The following is a 25,614-nucleotide window of genomic DNA, read 5'->3' as shown; positions in this document are numbered from 1 at the left end:
TCAATAATAAATTTTCACTGCGTTGTTAGAATGTTTTTAAATGCCTTATTGGAAACGCATAATTTACCATGGAAACATATAATTTAAAAACATTATTGCAGATAATATTTTAAATAAACAATTATTTCATGTAGGGGACAATTTTCTAAATATTTCAGATAGGTATATTGCTGAAATATATTTTACAATAAATATTGTCGTAATAACGTGATGCTAAATAATGTGTTGTGGACTGTAACTTTTATTTGTGTTTTGGTTCTCGAATAGGAGTAATTAGATTTAAATAAAATGTAACGCACCTTGTTTAAATCGCAAAATATACTTTTTTTATTACGATTCCGCGAGACGGTGCTGATTACATCGATCGTACGCGACTGACACAAAAGTCATACAATATAATATAGGTAATGTAATAATAATAATGTGCTATCGGAATCGGCCCGCATTGCGTCTTTATCAAGACTGAGCGAAACCAACACCAATTACGTCTTATAAATACAAAATAATAATAAAATAATATAATATAATATCATGCGTCAACACCGCCCGCCTTGAAATATTTTAATATTTAAACAATATATAATTCACACAAGAAAATATTCATAATATAAATGTAGATATAAAAAAAATTAATATTAACAAATCGTATAAATATAAATCTGAACTTGACTCATTAGTCATTACAATACATGAACGAGCTATATATATATATTTTTTTTTTTTATACAATAAATCTAATATCAAAAAAATATATGACTATGAATTATATTTAACTTCTCGATATATAAGTGTAAAAAATATTATTTTTTTTTTTTTTTTTAAATATTTATGTTATATATAATATACATTTGTTTTTACGATATTACCTTAACCCAATGTTATCATCAAACGGAAGTGGACACAAATTTCGTACCGCCCGGTTATACTCGCCCGTCATCGTTTTCACCAACGCCGTGCGAATCACTCCGTACTCTCCGTGGCGGACCGACAGTACCCGTCCTATCTTCCAATTTAGTGGCCTAAGATTCTCATCGCGCATCAAGACGATTGTCCCGATATCCAGGGTAGGGCCCCTCTCCACTGACCATTTTTTTCTTATTTGTAATTGATTTAAATATTCGTGGCTCCATCGTTTCCACAGAATTTGCGTGTATTGTCGAACACGACGCCACCGGTCTAACCGATTCGCCGGTATCGTACTTTCATCCCTTTCCGGTACGGCCATCAGAGATTCTCCAATTAGGAAATGGGCAGGAGTAAGATATGTTAGGTCGGAAGGATCCGACGACATTTCGGTTAAGGGACGGGAATTAAGGCATGCTTCTACCCGGGTTAGTATAGTATTTAATTCTTCATACGTTAAATGCGACTCGCTTAGCACTCTACCTATAAGATTTTTCATCGACTTCACTGAAGCCTCCCATAGACCCCCAAAATGCGGTGACCGCGGGGGAATGAATCGCCATTCTACACCATCATTAGCCGTTTGTTTTTGTATTTCACTATTCTGTTCTTTAGATTGAAATAAATTATAAATTTCTTTTAAATATCGATTCGCGCCCACGAAGTTCGTAGCGTTATCTGAGTAGATTACCGAGCTTTTACCTCTTCTATCAAAAAATCTATTTAAAGCGTTTAAAAATGCTTTTGTACTCAGGTCAATAACTAACTCTATGTGAACAGCTTTGGTAGCAAAACACACGAAAATACACACGTAACCTTTTGTCAATGATGCTCTCTTTTTAAAACTGTCTTTAATTAGTAACGGTCCCGCGAAATCGATACCACTTATTTTAAAAGGACGTGATGGTTCTATACGTTCACGCGGTAGATCGCCCATTATGGGTTCAACGAACGCCGGCTTTTGCTTGAAACATGTAATACATTTATGAACTGTTGCTCGGGCAATATTTCGTGCTTTAGTAGGCCAATAGTACAATCGCACTAATGCTAATATCGCCAATGGGCCTCCGTGCATACACCTTATGTGTTCACGCTGAAATAACAATTTCGTGTAAATACTGTCACCTGGTATAATAATAGGCTGTCGTTGGAATGGCTGAAACACGATTGAGCATAAAACACCTTTTTTGCGACACGATTGAGCAAAATTGTCGGCGTATCAAAGGAAATTAAAATACAAAAGAAAACTTACACGATTGAGCATAAAAAACTCTGCAACGTTGCCATTTTCAATTTAAAAAAAGTAAAAATAAATAATTTAAATTTAAAAATATTTATTCAAATAATTATAATAATTTAAAATATAATATGCCAAAAAAATAACACAATTTTATAGTCAAAATTTAATATATATAATAATTTTGGAATCGTATCTTAATTATCTTATATTTTCCCCAATACTATAAATGTTTAAAACGCCGTAGAAATTTATTGCTCCGGACCTAATTTATTAATCGATAATATTGTCGATAAAGTTGGACTCGGCTCATTGCTCGCATCTGATATCATAATAATCGTGTTTAATAATAATACGTCAAAATAATAAATTACAAAATTTTGGCAACATGAATGTGGCAACATCGCATAAAATATTCTATGCTCAATCGTGTTGCTAAAAAGGTATATGCTCAATCGTTTTATGCTCAATCGTGCTTTACCGCGTTGGAATACCTCTATCGTACCTGCATTTTTTAATCGACCTCCAACTCTCAATATGCCTTTATCGTCTATAAACGGCCGCAACAGAACTATTTTACTTTTTGTTATCTTCTTTTTATTTTTTAAATTTTCTATTTCCAATTTAAAAAATTTATTTTGTACATTTTTAATTAGACCAATATTTGCGCGTTCTAAGTCTTCCGCTCTCAGTGGTCCGACTGATGCACCAGATTTTTTCACTAAAAAATCTCTGAATCGTAACCAATATGCCGCAATACGCAATATTTTATTTAATGACGAATATCGTTCGAATAATATAAATTCGTCAGTCGCCACAAGAGCTATATTTCGTATTGTTTTTGCTTCTGGTAGCTTTTCTATGTTATCATTTTGACTGGCTTTTTCTGTTACCGGCCAGTCTTCGATGTTGTTTTTTAGCCATTCCGGGCCGTTCCACCATAAATTCATACCTGATATTTGCTCCGCGTCGCATCCGCGCGATATTATATCGGCCGGGTTCTCCGATGACTTAACATATGCCCAATCTGTTATGTTGGACAGGTCCTGGATCTCCCCAATACGGTGTGCCACAAATGTCTTCCATTTTGTCGACGGAGACGCTATCCATGATAGTACTATTTTCGAATCTGACCAAAAATATTTTTTCGCGATATTTAATTTTAATTTCGGAACAATACGGCTAACTAAACGCGCTAATAGAAGTGCTGCGCATAGTTCTAACCTCGGCAATGATATAACTTTAAGTGGGGCGACTTTTGATTTTGCACATATTAATTTGGCCGTGTGTTCTCCTTGTTCATTGGTACTACGCAAAAATATACACGCTCCGTAACATTTGATACTTGCGTCTGCGAATCCGTGTATTTGTATAATTGACAATTTTTGATTATTTCCGATGTTACGTGGTATAGTTAGCTTGTTTAACATCGATAAACCTTTTCTATATTTGACCCATTCTATACGTATGTTATCTGGTAACGGATCGTCCCAACTAATACGAATTTGCCATAAGCTCTGGTATTATTAATTTTGCTTGTACTATAATCGGACCAACTAGTCCCATTGGGTCGAATATCGCGGCGGTCTCCGCTAAAATGTGTCTTTTACTTATTGTAGTATTTTCGTCATATTCTTTTACCTTGTATTGTAATACGTCACCATTCGCATTCCAATACAGTCCGAGTATCTTCGTTATTGATTCTTCTTCAAACACACATCCATTCGCATTTTCTTTTTCTGACATACAACTAACTATACTTGGTTCATTTGATGACCACTTTCTTAAGGTCATACCCGCCTTTTTCATTATTAAAATTACTTCGTCGCGTAACTTGATCGTATCTTCTATTGTTTCCGCGCCACTTAGGAAATCGTCCATATAAAAATCGTTTCTAATTGCATCACAAGCTTTTACATATGACGCTTCTTGTTCAGATATTTTTTTTAAACATGCTGTTGCCAAAAATGATGCCGGTACTGTTCCATAAGTAAGTGTTGTTAAACGATAAATTTGTATTGGCAGTGCGGGGTCCGCGCGCCATAAAATTCGTTGTTTCTCGCTATCTTGCTTCGTCACTAATACTTGGCGGTACATTTTTTGTATATCGGCCGTTAATACATATTTATGCGTCCTAAATCTTGATATTATATATAACAGTTCGTCCTGTATAACCGGACCTTTCAATAGTGTATCGTTTAAACTATGTCCGGATTCTGTTTTACAGGACGCGTCAAATACAACTCTTAACTTTGTTGTTTTACTGTTCTCATTTTTTACCGCATGGTGCGGCAAATAACATGTTTCCCCTAACTTTTCTTGATTTTTTACGCGCTCCATATGACCTAATGTTTCATATTCGCTCATAAACGTAATATAATCTTTTTTTAATTTTACGTCATTTTGCAATCGCCGTTCTAATGCTAAAAATCGACGTTTCGCGATTTCGTATGACGGTCCAATTTTTATATTCGCATCGTTTTTTAACGGTAAATGTACGATAAACCTACCGTTTTCATTTCGATTTACCGTACTTTCGAAGTGATCGACACATTTTTTTTCTTCCGTAGTATAGGGCACTGCAGGTTCAAACTCTTCTGTACGCCAAAATTTTGATACCATAATTTCCAAATTAGTACCTTCGTTTTCGTCTACTAACGCGGTATGACATTTTATATTATTAGGTTTGTTATTCGTATGTTTTGATGTCACTAGACCGGAAACAATCCAGCCCAATTGAGTTTCTTGAAATATTGGTCCATTTATTGTCGGTTTAATTTTTTTTATACACAATATTTCGAAAAAATGACACGCGCCTAACAATAAATCAATTTTTTTTGGAACTTTAAATGAAGTATCCGCTAGTTCTATATTCGAGGGTACTATGCATTCACCTCCGATATTTTCTGATGGTAATATATTTGTAATTTTAGGCACCACTAAACAGGAACACGTTAAACTATAATTATTAATGCGCGACCGAATCTTCACTACAACAGCCGCCTTCACGTTTTGACTTTTGCCTCCAATACCTAATACGGTATGTTGTACGCGCGTCTTTTTTAATTTTAATATTTGTACCATACTTTCGGTTATAAAATTGCACTGCGAACCTGAGTCTAACAATACCCGTCCGATTTGCGATTCACCACTCTCATTTTGAACTTGCACCTCCGCTGTTGACAATAATACCTGGTCGCCCGAGTTAGCCGCTACGTGTACACTAACCGCTGTTGTCGCTTCTGGATCTTCGGACGTTTTTTCGGCTTCCGACTTTCTTGACTCTGAACTATTACTTAAATGTAGCATGGTGTTATGAGGTTTTGAACAAGCAAAACAATTTTTACCGTTACATTTTTTCGGTACGTGTTGTCGTAAACACAATTTACATAATTTCATCTCGGCAACTCTTTTTATTCTTTCTGTAACCGGTAACGCGATAAATATAGGACATTTGTAAATGGTATGTGGCGCTTGACAAATATAACAACCTTTATTATTTCCTATAACTAGTGACGACGACCTTTCATTAATTTGTTTATTATGATTATTAAATTTATATGCACCTTGTCGAATGTTTATATTTTTGCACGCCTCGATTGCTTCTAATATTTTAAATCGCGCTTCTAAAAATTCAATTATTATTTCGACCGGTGCTACTTCTTCTTTAGGTGCATTTGTCTCCCACTCACGTCTACTATTTTTATCTAATTTTGTTACTATTAAATGCACTAGTAAAGGCCCCCAATTATTAGGTTTGTGACCTAGCGTTTCTAGTGCGCTCATATGACCGGTTAATGCATCCGTAAACTGTCGCAATTTTGCCGACGATTCACATGTGACCGGTTCTAATTCAAACATTGACTTTACATGTGCTTGTACTAACACCTTTTTATTACTATATCTTTTATTTAATTTATTCCATGCTATTTCATAATTATTTGATGTAGTCTCTACACATCGAATACAATTCTGCGCGTCACCTGTGACCGCGGAACGTAAATAAAAAAACTTTTCAACTAGAGATAAATCCGCGTTGTTATGAATTAATGACGTAAATATATCGTGGAATGTTGCCCACTCGTTATATTCACCAGAAAACGTCGGCACATTTAACGCCGATAATCTTATCGGCGGACGTGAGATTTTTTGACTATAATTTTTAATCTCGTTCGTCGTTTCTATTGATCGGTAATTCCCTTCGCCCGTAACGTCTTCATCAATACCACGGGATGGCTGCGCCTCTTTTTCTACGACCACTGGTTCCGTTAATTTTTTGGCTATTCCTACCGCCTTAAAAAATATTTCTTCGAACTCTTCTCGATATTTATCTTGTTCGTTCATCTCTACGTCGTCCGTCTCTTCTATTTCAGCTTGGATTCGCTCATATTCGGTCCAGATTTCCTCTATTTTTTCTCTTCTTACATGTATCTCATTTACGTCTACATCTTCTTTCGTTACAAAATTTAAAAATCTCGTTACGGACGCCTTCAGCTTTCCGCGGCACTTAATTAAATTTGATATTCCGCTCATTACTATTATACCTATTCTATTCGTATAATATTTCTTATTTCATACGATAATAATAATAACTTTTATAATATCAACTCAATGCCGTCGCCAATTATAATTTTCATTGTCGACTATTACTTATCTTATATCTACCTTTCAGAACCCGCACTAATTGGTTTACGATGTAGAGAATATACGTTCACTATTTTCTGTCGCAAATAAAATACAGATAGTGCCGTGCTAATCGATTATATTGTCGCCTATACTATTTCCCCGGGTAAAGCCCAAATATAAGGAATTTTAACCACAAGAAAGTGTAAAAATGCAAGTATTTAGGAAATTGGAAATCTCTTACCTCGTGTATTATTTTTCTTTTTGACTTGACGACGGTGCACGCTCTTTACTCCAATCAGCCAACATCCAACTCCAATGTTCTAATAACTCGCTTCGTTATTAAATCGTTTTTTCACGTTTTGAGTTCGCGTACACGTGGCTTCGCACTATTTAAGCCTTTTCACTTTAAATTACTCACTATCCGTCGCCGAAGGACCATGTTGTGGACTGTAACGTTTATTTGTGTTTTGGTTCTCGAATAGGAGTAATTAGATTTAAATAAAATGTAACGCACCTTGTTTAAATCGCAAAATATACTTTTTTTATTACGATTCCGCGAGACGGTGCTGATTACATCGATCGTACGCGACTGACACAAAAGTCATACAATATAATATAGGTAATGTAATAATAATAATGTGCTATCGGAATCGGCCCGCATTGCGTCTTTATCAAGACTGAGCGAAACCAACACCAATTACGTCTTATAAATACAAAATAATAATAAAATAATATAATATAATATCATGCGTCAACATAATGTGTTAAAAATCAATTAATCAATTAAAATTATTTTACTGTGTATAAAAAATAAACTTTGTGATATTGTATGGAGTAGGAGGAAAAGCTCACACCTGAAGTTTATAAAAAATTATAAGGTAGGATTAAAAATTATTTTATGATATTTTACTGTGTTTGTATACTCTGTTCAAATTAAAAAAAACGTATAATGGTCAGCGGTCGACTTGTACACAGTGGCATAGCAACCCTACACGATAGGTGTACAGATAATTGACTGGGTAGGGGGACAAACGGTCGTTGGCTGATTGCGAGAGCAGACGAAAACCTATCGCCGCGTTGTCTGGTTGTCGTATTATAGGTGTATGGTAACATATATTTTTATATTTTATTTTCTTAGCATGTAGATGAATGTATTGATTTAATAGTACTCAATGATTAAAAAATTTTTTTTCCAATTTTCAAAGCAGTAAAAATGGTATTCAATTTTTTATTTCACCATATTTTCAAAGTGAATCTAGGTAGTAATTTTGGTGGTCACCGGTCATCAAAAAAAGTTAAGTACTCACTTGTGAACTCTTTCATGCACGAAGTTCTATAACTATTTTTATCTATATTTTACAAAAGAATAAGGTGTTAACTTAACTTTAAAATACAGACATTTTAAAGAAGATATATATATATATATACATATATAATAAACATGTGGTATAGGATAATGAATTATTTGATATTTCATTCATATATTAAAAATATTTTAACCCCTTCACCCCCTCAAAAATAAAAAACAGATCCTGAATACGTGCCTACATATAAAATTAATTTCTAAATATTCATTTATGAGCACTAATGCGATTTACATTTTTTTTTATTATCCTTAGGAGAATTTGTACAATGTAAATTTTTATTCGTGAGAATTAGAACAATAAAAACCTATAGGTACAATAATACGTCATACAATTATCATTTTATGTTATAGATTTGTATTGTAATATATAATACATATTACATACATATTATACTCATATACATACCTATTTAGATTATGTTAAATGTTATAAACTAAATAATTGAAACAAAAATATACTGTAACTGTAGAAGTGCAACATTTTATGAGAATAAAATAAAAACTGTAGGTATTGACGTATATTGTAATATAATAAAAAATACTTTGTTTAAGATTTTCATGCGATTTATTGTAAATTAATAAATATTTATTATAATTAAAATTAGTATACAATAATTAGGTAGTTACAATACAATATATGCAATAATAATTTATGTTAAAGTGAACATTTATTTACTATTCTAAAACAATAATGTTTCCATTAAGACATTAAATTATCGTTTAATTGAGACAATTTTACATAGATTTCAATAAAAATATTTATTTTTAACATAATCATTATAATAACTATACTAATAGCACAATATTTGAATTTGACTTTTTACCGGACTTAATTTGGCGATACCGTGAATTATCATGTTTTCATTGTACACGCAATATAATATTATAAAAAGAAAAATGTAACTATATAGCCAAGTAGGTTGTATTGCGTGTATACATCTACTGAGTGGTATACAGTCTAAAAAATATCATGCACAAACTTGCAGGATCAGACGAGACGCGATGAAAAAATCGTTGCGCACACCGGCGCCGAACGCCTACGCCTTGCCCACCACCATCGGCAGTCTGGCGCCCGATATTTCGTCCGCACCGAAGCACACGATGTCGGGACGATTTGCCGAACCGGGACAGGGCAGTGAAGGCGGCAGAAGAAGTTCGACGTGGTATAAGTCTCCGGGTCCGGCGCGCTACTCGGCCGTGGAATTAGAACGTTTCAAGAAGCAGACACCCAGACCCGTGATGGTCGCCCCCTATTCCAATCTTCTGCCGGCAATCCACTCGTGCCATCCACGACCGTTTGTACGTTGCAGGTTTTATCTGATCTCCGTACTAATCAGACAAACGATCAGGAAAGTCATGGGCCCGTGGATTTATCGCTGAGCAGAAGATATCATTCAATGCCCAATATGGCAGTGCTTCAGACATCTTCTGTCGCCGAGAACTGCCCCGAAGAGTCGAATGTCACGATGGATAATACACTGTCCAGTGATGAGTCAAAGCTAGAGGATTCAGTGATGATGGTGACTCCAGACGAACATAGTGCAGGACCGATCCCTACAATTATAGCGGCTTATGAGAGTCCGACATTTTGTTATCATATTGGATTCATGAGTGCGGCGGCACCAGTGATGCCTGCCATCACAGCATCTGAAATTCATGATCTCGAGAATTCGCTACCACACAGACGAGCAGTATCGATGCCCAACATTTCAATACAGTTTGGTGAGGTCGAATCTGAAGGCGCCTTGACGAAATGTCCAGAATCAGTTAATTTCCTGGAACCGACAATCGACGTCGGCTGTAGTGACGATGCAGAGCCGACGATAACCCCGGTTATTGCAAAGCGACGTAAATCATTGTGGAGTAGGACAAAGAAATTCTTCCTGCTAGTGATTTGTTGCGGCTCTAGTAATATGCCAATCGATTAAATGTTAATTATTTTACAATATATAATATATGATGCAATGCGTATAATTTAATAATATTTCTATTTAATCGTGTTGTATATCAACGAAAATTTTCAAATTAATTTAAGTTGAAAATAAAATATTTATTTTTGCATCTAAAATTTTAATATTGAATATCAGATACCTTAAAAGCTTATATAAATATATATATCTATTGTCTACTTTAAACAATTTGAATGTTTTGACAGTCGATACGAACAATATGTATTTTCGAAATTTCTATTTGATTTTTAAATCATTACATTTAGTTTACATTATCTATACATACGACTACCTACTATCAAAGTTTTAATATTATGGTAGGTAATAAAAATAAAATTTGTTTTTATATGAACACTTCACTTGAAAAAGATTTGTATCAATGATGTATACTTGTCTAGGATCTCGGTGGCATATTCTTCATTAATTTATTTTTAATGCTAATTTAGTGGCCAAATTCTAAATATATCAAAATCATCAATTTCTAAATGTACGCAAGGACAAAGTTTTTAAAAACTAATCGTCATACAAATGATTTTAATCATTATACTCAGTTATGCATAGATTTTAAATAATATTTCTTTTGTTGTAGTTTATACGAATACCGTGACTTTCACAAACCCTGTACTATCCATACTTTGCAATTATCACCATCATATCTCATATGTACGTTTGGGTGGTTATAACTGCAACGTATGGATAGTACAGGGTTTGTGAAAGTCGCGGTTTTCGTATAACTACAACAAAAGAAATATTTCCTAAAATCTATGCATAACTGAGTTTAATGAGAATAATTTGTATGACAATTAGTTTTAAAAAATCTTGCATACATTTAGAAATTGATGATTTTGATATGTTTAAAATTTGACTACTAAGTTAGCATTAAAAATAAATTAATGAAAAATATGTCACCGAAATCCTAGACATTAGACAAGTATACATTGATACAAATCCTTTTCAAGTGAAGTGTTCTTTTGAAAACAAATTTTATTTTTAAGCACTTACCATAATAAAAAAAAACTGATTATTACCCGTATGTATAGATAATGTAAACTAAATGTAATTTTCGAAAATACATATTGTACGACGTACGCGTCGAATGTCAAAACATTCAAATATTGTTTGGTTTAAAGTAGACAATAGATATATATTTATATGAGCTTTTAAAGTATCTAATATTAAAAATTAAAATTTTAGATATAAAGAGAAATATTTTAATTCTAACTCAAATTAATTTGAAAATTTTCGTGATTATGTCGATTTTTTTCAAAATCCTAACTTACTCATAAAAATATATTCTGAAAATACGCTATTATATAAATTTTTTTAAATAAATTACATTAAGAACAGCCGCCTTATGAGCCTTTGTTTTACATTTTCAAGTTTATTCAAATATTGAAAGATTATTTATTTATGAAAAAAAATATTATTCAAAGTTCCTAATTTAATAAAAAAAATAAGCTAGCTATAAATTATGGCGCCGAAGTCCTATAAATTTATAGTAGGGCGAAAAACATTTCACGATGCCTAATATCTTAATATCGGTAAAAATGGAATACCGTGGAGAGGAAAGTGGTCAATATGAAGCGGCCCTATCCTAAATTTTCAAAATGTAACCTAAACATAAGGTTCGTTTATACTGGACATAACCGTGTTATTTCCCCCTGTCATAACCATGTTACTTTCCCTTATCTCCTTTACAGCTCATTCCGCCCATTAATATTTTTTCTCTTTGTTTTAATTTGTTAATTTAAAACTTTTAAATAACACCTCCATACAACGTAGTCTCCTTACCAGCTACAACACCTGCGTCGTAGAACTCCATCGAAACTTCGGTCACCCCGTGGTTCGTGTCGCGAGCTAAACGCCGCATCTACACACGAGACCCAGTGGAGCCGGAGGAATCCGATGCATTGTTTATGGCGTGGACTGGTCATTTTTAAATGAGTTATGAGTGTGTAAATTAAAAATATTATTGAAAATTATACGTGAGTTCTGTAATTCATTTAAAAATTGCACATCTTCTTAAATGGGAATTTTTAATTTATACGAGCATCATATAATAATTATAATATAATATGTACTATGTAGGTATTCATTATATTAAATTTTTATCATTCTTATTTCCTAAGTATTTAAGACTATGAAGAATATAACATTGGGTGTATGTAATAAAAAATTAGGAATATTAATTACTAAATATATAGGTGCCTCTGAATAATATTATATGTTCAACAAAAAAATGTTCAGAATTTTTTTTTATTACTAAAAGTAAGTGGTAGTAAAGCTATTTATAAAATAAGATGTAAATAATTGTTGTTTAAAATATTTCATGTAATTTTGTTTAGCAACAATTTCATAAAAATTTTCTTTTCAAATTCATTTATATACAAGATTTCTTACAAGTTTGTCAACGATTTATTTTTATAAGCATTTAAAGTTCAAATTTTGACTAAATATGTAAAAATTACGGCAATGTTCAAATTATCTTAGATAGAAATTCATAGAAAATTTTATTTTTGAATCTAAGATTTGGAAATTCAATTCAAGATTCCTTATACATTTTTCTACCTTTAACAAAAAAAAAAAAAAAATGTCCACCGGAAAGTCAAATATGTTTATAAGTATTAATAATAAGTAATAATGATCTATAATATACATATATTATAGACTACAAATAAATCGTCTCCGCTCAGAATCGTTTTTCGTATACAATATGATATAATATCAATGGATTCAAATTTAATTCTATCTACTTGTCACTATAGTGACTTGATAGAGATAGTGTGGCCATGTACGAAAATGCTTTTGATTGGTTTAGAGATTTTTCCACCATTAGTTTCCTTTGATAACAAAACTCTTAATTTAAACATAATATAATTAGCCGGTTTAAAGTCAAATTATTTTTGTTTCAAGTTAATATATTGATAAATAATAATTTCGGATTTACCATGTTTACTCCTAATTGTTGTTTAGTTGCTTATTATTTGGTTAACCTAAAAAATATTTACAAAAAGCAAATATTCATTATTCATAGCAGTGAATTTCTTTAAAAATATTTTTACTGTTTTTCATCATCATGCTTTGTTGTGTTGCCATCGGGTGTTAAAATCAGACAAAAAGGGTATTTAATGAAACATTTTCCCTGTGACCCTATTAGAAAAAATCTTTGAATTTCCAAAATAAAAAGAGACAAATGGACACCTTCATAACACTCTTGTATTTATGAGGTAAGTTCTAAAATTAAAAACTCATCATAAAGTAATATTATTTGGATAGTTATAATTTTACTATTTATAGAAACAAATTATACACAACATTATTTTAATTACTTTATAGATATATTTATTTATTCAAATATAGAATTAGATATCTAGGTATAATACTTATAATTCCATAATTAGGTAGGTAGGTAGGTACTTTTTAATAAATTATAATGTTTTCTGCTAATTCTACTTAACTAAATTCTCAAAACACTTTAATCATTCAGTTTTCAGTGAGTTAATCCTTATTATTTTGTTTGTTTCGGTCATAATAATTTCGGGCCCTAGAAAACCATTGGTCTAAATTTAATATAATTGAGTTAAATTATTTAAATTTAACTCATTTACTCATTATATTTATATATTCCTATTTATGATTTATTCCATAATCTTATTATTTTATATATATATAATTTCCATTTATAATGTCTTAAAATAAATAAAAGTATTAACATAATGGTTTTTAATGTATTTTATTCATTCATAGATACCTATACAATTTTATATGAAAATATGAATTCACTTGATATTTAATTATATACCATTTTAGGAAATAAGTACCTATCTCAAATAGTTATGTAATTTAACATTATGAGGCTTTTTTGTATTATAACAACTCATTTAGTTCGCCAGAAGCTCTGCTTAATGGGATAAATTAAATAATAATAATACTTTGAATCTATCATAAATTTTAAATATAAAAGTGACTACATTTATGAATTTAAAATAATAATTTGACTATTATCAAAAAAACCTTGAGAAATGCTCAATAACAGTATTGTTTGATATATATAAAAAAAATCATTATTTATAAACAATAGCATTATTAATCACATAAATGATTTCAAATCTCAATCTAGTCATAAATGTATTTATTTATTATTAATTCTGAATTATTGGTACATTTTTCATTTAATATGTTTTACTCTTTTGTCCTGGTTTAATTTATGAAAATTATACAAGTTAATAGAATAATAATAATAATTAGCTTTTAGATCAATTGTATTCAATAAACATACTTACATACTTTATACATACAAATGTATAGCTAATGACTAGTGTAGTCGACTCCTTTAATGAGTATAATATGTGTATCTTATACCCCGCTAAGAAATTTAGGAAACTAATGGCGGGTATCAGTATAACTTATCAGTTTGGCCACACTATCTCTATCAAGTCACTATACTTGTAACCTACTACAGCGGAGAGATATTCACTTATTATTTTCAATCGTCTAAAATCTATATTTTATTAGTATAAAGTATAAACACAATATAAAATTAAAACTGTGATATTCTTATTAATTTTTATTTTTGTAAATTACACAATACTAAGATGCACAATATAATGCGCTAAAAAATGCATTTCATTTTTTTTTTTATAATTCTGTTATAAATTTGACATATCTAATTGGTTATAAATATTTTAAAGTGTAGTAAAACGGTTTTAGAGACAGAAATGATCATTTTTAATTCGGAAAAAAAATTACTTCAATACGTAGTTATTAATATTTTTAATACAGATTTATGTAGTTTGTTCAATGTATACAAAAATCATGTAAAATCTTGTAATAATCTTAAAATGAAATTTAGAATTCTAATTTTGGATTTAAATACTATAAAGTACCTTAAAAATAAAATATGCATAAAATTATCTAAAAAACGAATAAATTACTTTAAAATATTTCCAAATAATGCAAATTAAAACTTATTAAAAAATAGGTACCTATATAAAAGTCCGTGCTGCCCGGTCACCGTTTTCTTCGTGTGCGCGGGTGTGCTATACTCACACACTGACCGATCTGTTTGTATGTGTATTGTGTATGCTATGTATGTGAACGGGTTCGCCGATCAAAACTTGGAGTTCTAGTATGCGAATAGTGTATATAAATTATGTAGGTGTGTACTTGAAGCTAATGAATGAAAGGATAACTCTAGATTTATAATAAGACGAAAATTTGGTATTGAATTGCTGTTTTAATTTTAATGCAATATTATAAATAATCAGTTCCGTAACTAGGCATTGGCAAGGTGGGCAAAATTATTAATTTATAACATTGGTTGCCAAGGGCGCACATAAAGCTACTTACGGCAACGGTAAATAATACATAATATAATAATTCACACTATAAACGGGCGAATGTAAGTTCCCACACGAGATATAGCAGATAAAAATTACCCCTGGATATCCGTACGTAAGTTCCCACACGAAAAAAAATACACTTGTACGAAAGTTTTCCCACACGAACAAAAATACACTTGTAAGTAAGTTCATACACGAAAAAAAATTATACCAAACACCAAGGCTGGGCAAAGAAAAGTAACTTAACTTAATTTAAAGTTTCTTATTTTCAAAATAAAAATTTCAGACACATAATAATGTTTATATAAATTGCTTATAATTTTAACTTTTAATTCGTTAATGCTCAGCCTTGCCAAACACAAACTTCCTTCCCACTTTATTCAGACTTAAGACTGACAAATAACTTATATAACTTAAAAATAATTATACACAGTATAACACTATGACTATGTGAAGTGTTTGAGCTTTCGCAAAATAAACTAAATCAAATTTGATGTTTTTCTATTACCTATTATTATTATTTTATACCTAAAAAAATTGTATTGGATTTTTTTTATCTAATACAAAAACAAAACAAATTTTAAGTTGTCATTCCTAAGTCTTAATAACTTAACTTTTTTCGTGAGGGAACTTACGTACGGCCGTAATTTTTTTCCTGTAGGAACTTACGTACAAGTGTATTTTTTATGTATTTTACATAGGTATGTACTCGCTTACCTGCTATGTTTCGTGTGGGAACTTACCAAACCCCCTATAAACAGCCTTAAGGTTCTTATGACCATTAGGGGCTAAGCTCCAACGACCACCCATCCCTTTAAGCAGTTAAGCTATTGTTTTAACAACACTTGTAAGGTGGTTTGACGCCACTGATAACACGCAAACAATATTAATTCAACTTACCTTTAAATATAATATAAAATATCTTGATTATTTTATTTTAGACCACTAAATTTAAAAAATAATTTTAAATTAGTTACCTATGGCGATGACGTGTTCTTAATTTTTCAAATTAATTATTTGTAATTTAGTTATCTTACCTAATTTTTTTTTTATTGTTTTAGTGCAGGTGTCTTTGTGATAATTTTTTAGACGGTTGTTTTCTCTTTGTGGATTTTTTTTATTTGCCATGATAATTAATATGTATCCGCCATATAATTGAGAAAAATCACGTGTAAAATTTAACATAAAGTTAAACATCTACGGTCTCAAATATTTGCATTTAAATTAAAACCTATGTGATCACATTGAATAATCTAAATGGAATGGTTATTTTTCATAGAGTATACTTTTGATGAATCGAATCTTACAACAATTATTATAATAATTATAGCCTATAGGTTAGGTACTATAGTATAACCTACTTGAACATTTATTTTTATACTAATTTTTGGAAACGCATGCAGATATTATAAAGTAGTCTGATATAATGACCTCCACTTTCCTAATTATTCGTAACTATTCCTAAATATCAAGAAATAAGATGTGTCGATTCATAGCTGATTTATTTCCGGTTAGATACTCATACTTAGATATATAATAAAATCATGTAATATTGAGTTCAATTAATTTGAATACCGTTTCAAGAAAATTGTTTACCTAACCTAACCATTTCAATTTATAGCTTGTATTCTGTAGGGAAATGTCGAATTTTTTTTATGAGTAGGTACTTGAATTATTGCTAAATAAATTATGCATAGGTACTTTGAAATGCCTGTCGTCAGAAATATTAAAATATTATAATATTCGTAGTAATTTTAATATTATAAAAATGATTGAACACAAAATATTAAACGAGATACCCAGTCGGTCAATGATGGAATATATCGCATTGCCGCGGCCGCCAACGCTTTTGCCAATTGCCCGATTATAATAATTTTATAAATCCATAATGGGCATCACTTATTCCAGGATAAAAAAAAAAAAAAAACAAAAAACCGATCCATGACCGTGCGGTGCGCGGTACAGTCCTTGATGAAATTTACTTTTTAGTAAAGCGTGTGGAAATCACGGCTGCCGTCACAACTTTAACCCTTTTGGCAACACATGACTACATGAGTGTAATGAAAAACGAAATTTACCGACGTAAACATATTTACGCAAAACAAACAAAATGGCGCATTAAAAATGGTTTTAAAGTAAAAACTCCTATTATAAAATGTATAGAGAACAATATTTCGCAGGGATTCTCATATCGGAGTTCTTCATTATTCTAAATGTTGGTTATAAAAAGCTTATTCTAATACAGCTTGTCACAGGCGTGGATCCAGAAAAATTTAACAGGTGGTGCTCAAAAAAAAAATAAAGCGGGTAAGTCGTGTATGTCGCTCTGCTGTACAGTATAGGTTACGAGTGGGTTACTGTAATGGATGGAATTAAATTTGAATCCAATGATATTATATCATTGTATACAAAAAACGATTCTGAGCGAAGACGGTTTATCTGTCTAGGATATAATATTATAGATTATTAAAAATTTTCAAATCTTAGATTTAAAAAGAAAAATTTTTATGAATTTCTAGTTTGAAATAATTTGCGAATTTTCGTGATTATTACATATGTTGTCAAAATTCAAACTTTGAATGCTTGTAAAATTGTGACTATATATTTCTTTTATTTTTCAATTGATATTGTAAAAATATATAATGAGCCTTGTATTAAATTTTCAAATCTTAGATATAAAAGGAAAATTTTTTATGAATTTCTAGCATAAAATAATTTACGAATTTTCGTGATTTTTACATAATATGTTGTAAAAATTCAAACTTTGAATGCTTATAAAAAAAAATTGCGTCTATGTATTTCTTTTATTTTTCAACTGCTATTGTAAAAATATGTTAGGAGCCTTGTACTAAATTTTAAAATTTTAGAATTAAAAAGGAAAAATTTTATGAATTTCTATCTAAGATAATTTGAACATTGCCGTAATTTTTATGTATTTAGTCAAAATTTGAACTTTAAATGCTTATAAAAAAAAATTGTGACTATATATTTCTTTTATTTTTCAATTGCTATTGTAAAAATATATAATGAGCCTTGTATTAAATTTTCAAATCTTAGATTTAAAAAGAAATTTTTTATGAATTTCTAGCTTACAATAATTTGTGAATTTTCGTGATTTTTACGTATTTTGTCAAAATCCAAACTTTGAATGCTTATAAAAAAAAATTGCGACTATGAATTTCTTTTATTTTTCAACTGCTATTGTAACAATATGTTAAGAGCCTTGTATTAAATTTTCAAGCTTTTCTGCCTAACAAATAAATTTTTATCGATATTAATTTAAAAAAAACTAATAATGATCGACAATTTGAAATGCCTATGAATAGTTCAACTTAAGTCGAAATTTTTTGAAAATTGCATGGTGGATAGAATATACTTATATAAACATTAGGTGAAAATTTCATGTATCTATGGTCATTTGTTTTAATGTTACATCAAAAACCAAAATCGATTTTGTCGAAAAATGAGTGTGCGTAAAATTTCCTGTTTTTCCCTTAATTTTTAGTTTGTTTTTCTCAATTATTTAGAAAAGTACCAACTAGATTCACTTTCTGATCGAACGAGGTACTGAAGTCAAAAATCGAAGCATTTTTACTGCCCCAAAACGTGATGACAGACACAAAAAAAAAAAAAAACACACATCATGGTAAAATCAATACATTCATCGCTCCGCTCCGCATCTAAAAAAAGAATGCAGGTTTTTTTTACACCTTACTATTTATTACATAATATTACCATTTTCTATTTGATTTATTAGTGCTAACTTTTTTTTCATAATAATTGTTATCGGTGCTTTCCGCGTATAGGTATTTCGAAAACAATTAACAATAGTTATTATTGTCGTATGTGACTGCGATAACGAAAAGCACCGATATTATTATTATTATTATTTTTATTTTGAAAAATAAAAAATAATATAATTTATAATATAAATTTATTTTGTTGGTGGCTAGATGACAAGGGGTGCCCGAGCACCCATAGCTCTTGCAGCTTGAAATAAAGTACACCAAGATTTATGTGAGATAAATATCGAGTACTTTACAATATTATGAATTAATTTTTAAGATTTTTCTTTAAAATGTTTTATAAGTACCTATACCAAATTAAAAATGTTTTGCAGGACTTTGAGGGCGGTCTTTTTATTTGTTTAAAAACATTTGCTGGGTTTGGGTATGATCATGTTGAACGTTACTATAGAAAAACTGGATGTTCAGTGTTTTTACATATGCTTAGACACAAAATAGAGGTAAGTTCAATGTAACATATTAAAATTATTATCTCTTATAGGTGCATTGATCAAAAAATACTAGTACAGTGAAACCTCTAAATACTTGACACTCATGCTCGTTGAAATTTTTCCATTATTTGACGGTGTTCGCTATTCAGAGGGTTCAGGTTGTAGAAACTTTGTAGTCAGTTCCCAAAAAAATGTTAACTATTGGGAGGTATCCGCTATTGCAATTTGTCTGTTGGGGATGGTTTCACTGTATTTAGATAGTTTATTAAGTACCAATTGAAATTTATATGCTCATGTATTTAATTTTAATTAAATTTCAACTTTTATTTATTATTATTAGAGCTATAATTTGAATGCAATACACAATTTTAAAGTATAAAAAAAACAATTTTTTATTTCTACACAAAAATAATTATTTTTACCTAAAAATTAAAAACTAATTGAAACAGAAACCATTAATTAGATTGTAATTATTTATTATTTATCATAATTGTTATTTATCTAGTGGTCCAACAAGGATAAGATAATATAGTAAATTTACAACAATTCAACAATTAATAATCCAATAATTATTTATGTTAAATAAATAATACCATTTTATATTTATTATATTATAGTCAAGATATGCTATAAAAAAAACTTATGCAATTTAATTGAAAATAAGCAAAATTGTGGATATATATGACAACTAATCAATTTGGCCCAAATCAAAAATACATGTAAATGCATGGAAATCCTAGCTCTAATGATTATTAATGAACTATTGTAGATAGTATGTACCTATCATGTATATATAAATTGTTAGGTTGAAACCAAAATGACGCAGGTAGGTGATGCTCCAACTGAACGGAAAGTTACTAGACTTGCTATTGGCGTAGATGGTGGATTTGATCCAGATGCTGAAAATAAAAAGTATAAAACAGTAGAAGAATATTCTATAGTTATATTACCATCATTTAAATCATTTCCATTTGAAACTAGTGAATTACCACAGAAAGTAATTATACAGTTATATGGTTTTGATAAAATTTTTATAATTTTATTTTGATTAACTTCAGGTTATTGATTCTATAAAAGGTATTATTGAAGCTAAATCTGCTAATTATTTAGACGAATTACAGAGCATGTCCAACACATGGGATGGTGAAGTTCGACAAGAAACTAGGTATGATTTATATAATCAATAACAGAATTTTTGTTTAAATAATGCCTGCTATAAATGCTATAAAATTCAAAGTAAAACTTTAGAATTATACAAGAAAACATATTTTAGTAACTTTTTTTCCGCCTACCGCCCAAATTTGCTTTGTTGTATGTTTGTAAGACGAAAACAACACATGCGAGTGTATCCTCTAAAATTTTATAAGTTCGAGTATAATTTAATTTATATTTCTTGTTATCTAACAGATATGCTGATATAGAACAGTTAAATAATGGGAAAACAATTGCTCCTAGTGGTTGGAAGTGTGAATTTGAAGATTGTGATAAAGTCGATAACTTATGGCTTAATTTAACTGATGGTCAGAAAGTAACTTTTATCTTTCATTGTTTTCTTACCTTTTAATTTTAATTGAATTAATTATTTTAATTTTTAATTGTTGTGTCATTAGAATTTTTACCTAATGAAGAAGCAGCTGCTATGATAATGTCAATGGGTTTTGGACGAAATCATGTAATTGCTGCTTTGAAAGCTACTGAAAACAATCTAGATCGTGCTCTTGACTGGATCATGAGTCATGGTCCAGAAGAAATACTCCCAACAGAGAAAACAGTAAAAAGTAATAATCCTCAATTCAGAGATGGAAAAGGAAGTAAGTGAAAATAAAAACAATTTAAAGTAACATTTTATTTGTTTAATGTGTTTAAATCATATATAATAACATTTAATCAATATTTATGTTAATCCATGTTTTATTTTTATTTTTATAATATGTTTTTAAATACTGATCATTATATTTTTGCATTGCAGTTTATAAGTTGTTTGCATTTATATCTCACATGGGCAGTTCTTCCACAGTTGGGCATTATGTTTGTCATATTAAAAAAGAAGGACGTTGGGTAATATTCAATGATGAAAAAGTAGCAGTTTCTCAAAACCCTCCTACTGATTTAGGCTACTTATATGTTTATAAAAGAATGTCCAACGATCAGGTTATGTGATGTTATTTTTTATTTTATAATAATATAGCATGAAACATAATTTAATTAATTTTTTTTTTTAAATTCTTTTATGAATTTTGTATAAAATTTTATATTACCTAAACGCTGAATAATTTTTTATAAACATGATTTATGTAAATTGTATTCAGAAGTATTTTCTGATGACAATATTTATAAAAAATTAAATACAAGTAGTTGATTAAATATTAACATTGAAACCTAAGCTCAATGCTGACATCTAAAAATGTTAAGTTAATTATCTGTATTATTATTTATACCCTTATTAATTTTTCTGGAAATACAAATAATTTAATACAATATTTTTAAATAAACTTCAACTTGAAATCCTAATCCTAATCCTAATTTATGTTATAGTGAGCATTTCTATATATCAAACTAAACAAACAATATTTTCATATCAATAAATCATCATTCCGTTAGACATTGCAGTAAAAGAAAACAAAATTTTTAGTAAAAATTAGTACATTACCAATATAAACTGGAAATAATTCATTCTAAATGAAAATGTTAGGTTAGGTTAGATATCTAACCTAACTGTTAACGGACACTAAAGATGTAAAGACCTAAAAGACTGTAACATATTGCATAATTTTACGGAATTCCACGATTTTGCAATAATATTTATGTGCTATCACCGGATTGCGAATCGATAAGGACACTCCTAATTTCTATATATATAAGAGTGTCTATTGATAATAATTGAATTTAAACCATACCTATACCTATAACTTTTTTTTTTATTTTATTTAAAACGTAGGGGGCCGGAAATACCTGATGAGGCAATTCGCTAGCTCCCCTACATCGTTTATTAAGTACAATACAATACAATACAGTAAGCTATATATTTATACACATGCGTAGGGCCTCTAACCCTCCCATAAGTCTGGCTTTTAGCACACAGTGTATAATTCTTAACTAGGTGTTGCAGCTGCTGGAACCCGCTGCCTCTCGCGCTCCACTTCCTCTCTGATGGACAGGATAAGGTTGAAGAAGTTGGCTACAGCAGTTCAGTGGCTCCTCGACTTCAGCATTGTCGCAGTCGCGGTTTCTGGCGTGAAGTTGACCATGATTTCAGCTTCAAGTTCAGTCCTAGCCCGCCACCACCGGTCACACTTGAAAAAAGCGTGCTCGGCATTGTCAAGAGGGTCGTTGCAGTCGACACAGAGAGGGTGGTTGACTTTTTTGATTTTCCATAGGTAGTACCCGAAACAACCATGCCCGGAGAGGAATTGAGTCATGTGGAAATTCACCTGGCCGAATTCTCTTGAACACCAAATGGACACATCGGGATGAGTCTCCTTGTCTAGCTACCTGATTCCTCGACATCCCATCTCGCCTGCCATTTGGACAATGTCCCTTTCCTCAGCTCCTCTTTGGATAGTGCGTTAGGCCTCCCACACATTTTTTTGAAATAGTAAGTGTAACCGTGTAGGTGGTGTGTGGGGAGCAAAGTCTCCCACTATTCACTTTAAGGTAAAAGATTTTAGCATTCCCAAGTTTAAGACTGAATTTTCGCCTATGCTTTTTGAACATAACAGTTCCGTTTTCCATATATACCGGTTATGACTCTGGCTTTTGGATCTGGAGAAAAAAGACTCCAAACTCCAAATCACTACCGCAACACTATAAAAAATAACTCTGTTAGTCTGCTCCACAAAATATAGGTACTCGTTCCGCGCATCAGACAGACGCCGCGGAACCCCAAATTCTCCTATCTAACCTAACCGTCCGATGGCTATGTATGCGAAGAGTCGTTGCTGATCGATGTCCGAAAAAACGAGTATGGTACTATGGTCTCCCCTGGAACTGAGTATATCACTTCAGGAAATACTCGGCAGTCACCGCAACAATAATTTTATATGCTACAATAATGATTTCATACTATGTAATAATAATCGCAAAATTATAAGTTTAAATAATATTTATAAGTAAAAAATAATAATTCAAAAGTATAAATTATTATTTTGTACTTCGAAAATGAACGAGTGGAATCGTATTAAAAATTAAAATAAATAGAATATTTTGGACTTGGAATAATTTTGCGATTACATAGTATGAAATCATTATTGTAGCATATAAAATTATTGTTGCCATGACACTGCCGAGTATTTCCTGTAGTGATATACTCAGTTCCAGGGGAGACCATAGTACCATACTCGTTTTTTTGGACATCGATCAGCAACGACTCTTCGCATACGTAGCCATCGGACGGTTAGGTTAGATGGGAGAATTTGGAGTTCCGCGGCGTCTGTCTGATGCGCGGAACGAGTACAGCTTGTGGAGCAGAGTTATTTTTCATAGTGTCGCGGTAGTGGTTTGGAGTTTTGGAGTATTTTTTTTTATTTATTTTTTTGTCCAGAACCAAGAACCATAGTTCAACCCTTCACTCCCAGTCCGGAACTTTGTCCGCAGATGTGTAATACGGATTAAACCGTTTTATGCGGCCGCCAATCGTGTATTGGGGCGCGTTGGCGTAGGTTGAAGTGGCGTTCATTGGAGGGAAGTAGGCGTTGGGTGCGGGTATCCGTTTTCCAGGCGTCTTTTGATCAAAGGGGGCGACCATCACGGGTCTGGGTGTCTGCTTCTTGAAACGTTCTAATTCCACGGCCGAGTAGCGCGCCGGACCCGGAGACTTATACCACGTCGAACTTCTTCTGCCGCCTTCACTGCCCTGTCCCGGTTCGGCAAATCGTCCCGACATCGTGTGCTTCGGTGCGGACGAAATATCGGGCGCCAGACTGCCGATGGTGGTGGGCAAGGCGTAGGCGTTCGGCGCCGGTGTGCGCAACGATTTTTTCATCGCGTCTCGTCTGATCCTGCAAGTTTGTGCATGATATTTTTTAGACCTAACTAAATTATATAACCTAATCTAATCACACCCCCACGATTGTAGAACTCTCCCACTGCCTTTTCTATATATGTCATGTATAAAATGTAACACTTTTTATCTACACATATATTTATATTGCCCCATTATGTATAACAAAAGCCAATAATCTATGTTGTTGTGACTTATTATAATAATAATAAAAAAAAAAAAATTAATCCAAGTACAACGGCCCAGAGTCTTAATGCGAGGATCGGTCCACCGGGAACTCTGCAGGTGTTCCGGTGAGCCAACACGCCGCTGTCTATACTGTATCGTCTGCGTGTATCGCTTGTGTGTAAAGTACATATAACTAAAACTACCGTCTAAATGTCTTATATTGTACGATATAATAATAAAATTAAAATACAATAGGTTATTTTTCTATGATTATGAATATTTATTAAACACTAATACTATCTAATACTATAAAATCAGAAGCGGCGTGAAAAGCTATTTTGTGAAGCGGCCGCCTCATGAAAAATTTGGGGATGTAAACTGGTTTATAATTTATATAGTGACATATATGAGTAGACACACGATCTGGTTTAAAATACCCGAGTGAAAAGTAAAGTGTATAAAATGTGAGCAAATTGGTGGCTATATGGGTATCTACTTATTTAAGGTGGTTGCTCCATAGAAAAAAAAAATGTTCACGTCACCACTGAGTCTACAGTTGTATACAGTACTGGTTTACTTACCCTATGAAACACGATGGTATCGCGGGCAAAATGGTGGACATGCAGGCCACGGTGTTGTATGCGGCCGGGCCTGGCGTACGCGTTGAACGAATCGGCTTATATTTTGGCGCCAGCAAGGCTCCGGTTACCTTGACGGGCCCACGACGCGTCATGTTGCTCAGGTCGTATTTCGGCCCAGGATACCGTGGCTGTGACTTAGTACCCAT

At 31.5% G+C, this 25,614-nt stretch overlaps 5 protein-coding genes across 5 annotated transcripts; 1 reads left to right on the top strand and 4 right to left on the bottom strand.

Annotated features, from left to right (window-relative positions):
- Positions 1–312: 312 nt before the first annotated feature.
- LOC149058782 (uncharacterized) lies at positions 313–2,221 on the bottom strand. The gene has a single exon (XM_089220794.1). The coding sequence runs from the start codon at positions 1,976–1,978 to the stop codon at positions 863–865; it is 1,116 nt and encodes a 371-aa protein (XP_089076920.1). The 5' UTR covers positions 1,979–2,221; the 3' UTR covers positions 313–862.
- A 342-nt stretch (positions 2,222–2,563) lies between these two features.
- On the bottom strand, positions 2,564–3,570 carry LOC149058781 (uncharacterized). Its single transcript, XM_089218474.1, has 2 exons — positions 2,785–3,570; positions 2,564–2,575 (listed from the first exon to the last, which is right to left on the bottom strand). The coding sequence occupies exons 1-2, from the start codon at positions 3,568–3,570 to the stop codon at positions 2,564–2,566; spliced, it is 798 nt and encodes a 265-aa protein (XP_089074600.1).
- A 64-nt stretch (positions 3,571–3,634) lies between these two features.
- On the bottom strand, positions 3,635–6,673 carry LOC107172461 (uncharacterized). The gene is made up of 3 exons (XM_089218472.1): positions 6,124–6,673; positions 5,833–5,988; positions 3,635–5,562 (listed from the first exon to the last, which is right to left on the bottom strand). Exons 1-3 carry the CDS (start codon positions 6,671–6,673, stop codon positions 3,635–3,637), a joined length of 2,634 nt encoding a protein of 877 aa, XP_089074598.1.
- A 2,865-nt stretch (positions 6,674–9,538) lies between these two features.
- On the top strand, positions 9,539–21,828 carry LOC149058780 (uncharacterized). Its single transcript, XM_089218471.1, has 7 exons — positions 9,539–10,021; positions 19,544–19,669; positions 20,466–20,657; positions 20,719–20,825; positions 21,068–21,180; positions 21,271–21,471; positions 21,630–21,828. Exons 1-7 carry the CDS (start codon positions 9,539–9,541, stop codon positions 21,818–21,820), a joined length of 1,413 nt encoding a protein of 470 aa, XP_089074597.1. The 3' UTR covers positions 21,821–21,828.
- A 2,261-nt stretch (positions 21,829–24,089) lies between these two features.
- On the bottom strand, positions 24,090–25,614 carry LOC149058779 (ciliary microtubule associated protein 1A-like). Its single transcript, XM_089218470.1, has 2 exons — positions 25,409–25,614; positions 24,090–24,657 (listed from the first exon to the last, which is right to left on the bottom strand). The coding sequence occupies exons 1-2, from the start codon at positions 25,612–25,614 to the stop codon at positions 24,225–24,227; spliced, it is 639 nt and encodes a 212-aa protein (XP_089074596.1). The 3' UTR covers positions 24,090–24,224.

Source organism: Diuraphis noxia, unplaced genomic scaffold, assembly GCF_037042655.1.
Source record: "Diuraphis noxia isolate RWA-SAM2 unplaced genomic scaffold, SU_Dnox_SAM2 contig0002, whole genome shotgun sequence".
NCBI lineage: Eukaryota > Metazoa > Arthropoda > Insecta > Hemiptera > Aphididae > Diuraphis > Diuraphis noxia.
Note: the sequence above shows the minus strand (reverse complement) of the source record. Positions and strands in the feature narration are given on the sequence as shown.

Coding starts and splice junctions, on each gene's coding strand:
- LOC149058782 (XM_089220794.1), bottom strand. CDS start 1,978: ATGCACGGAGGCCCATTGGCGATATTAGCATTAGTGCGATTGTACTAT.
- LOC149058781 (XM_089218474.1), bottom strand. CDS start 3,570: ATGTTAAACAAGCTAACTATACCACGTAACATCGGAAATAATCAAAAA.
- LOC107172461 (XM_089218472.1), bottom strand. CDS start 6,673: ATGAGCGGAATATCAAATTTAATTAAGTGCCGCGGAAAGCTGAAGGCG. Junction 5,989..6,123: donor TTTACGTTCCGCGGTCACAG/GTGACGCGCAGA, acceptor TGTTTGAATTAG/AACCGGTCACATGTGAATCG. Junction 5,563..5,832: donor ATTAGATAAAAATAGTAGAC/GTGAGTGGGAGA, acceptor TACCGGTTACAG/AAAGAATAAAAAGAGTTGCC.
- LOC149058780 (XM_089218471.1), top strand. CDS start 9,539: ATGGCAGTGCTTCAGACATCTTCTGTCGCCGAGAACTGCCCCGAAGAG. Junction 19,670..20,465: donor TGCTTAGACACAAAATAGAG/GTAAGTTCAATG, acceptor ATAAATTGTTAG/GTTGAAACCAAAATGACGCA. Junction 20,826..21,067: donor GAAGTTCGACAAGAAACTAG/GTATGATTTATA, acceptor GTTATCTAACAG/ATATGCTGATATAGAACAGT.
- LOC149058779 (XM_089218470.1), bottom strand. CDS start 25,614: ATGGGTACTAAGTCACAGCCACGGTATCCTGGGCCGAAATACGACCTG. Junction 24,658..25,408: donor ATACCATCGTGTTTCATAGG/GTAAGTAAACCA, acceptor ACAAACTTGCAG/GATCAGACGAGACGCGATGA.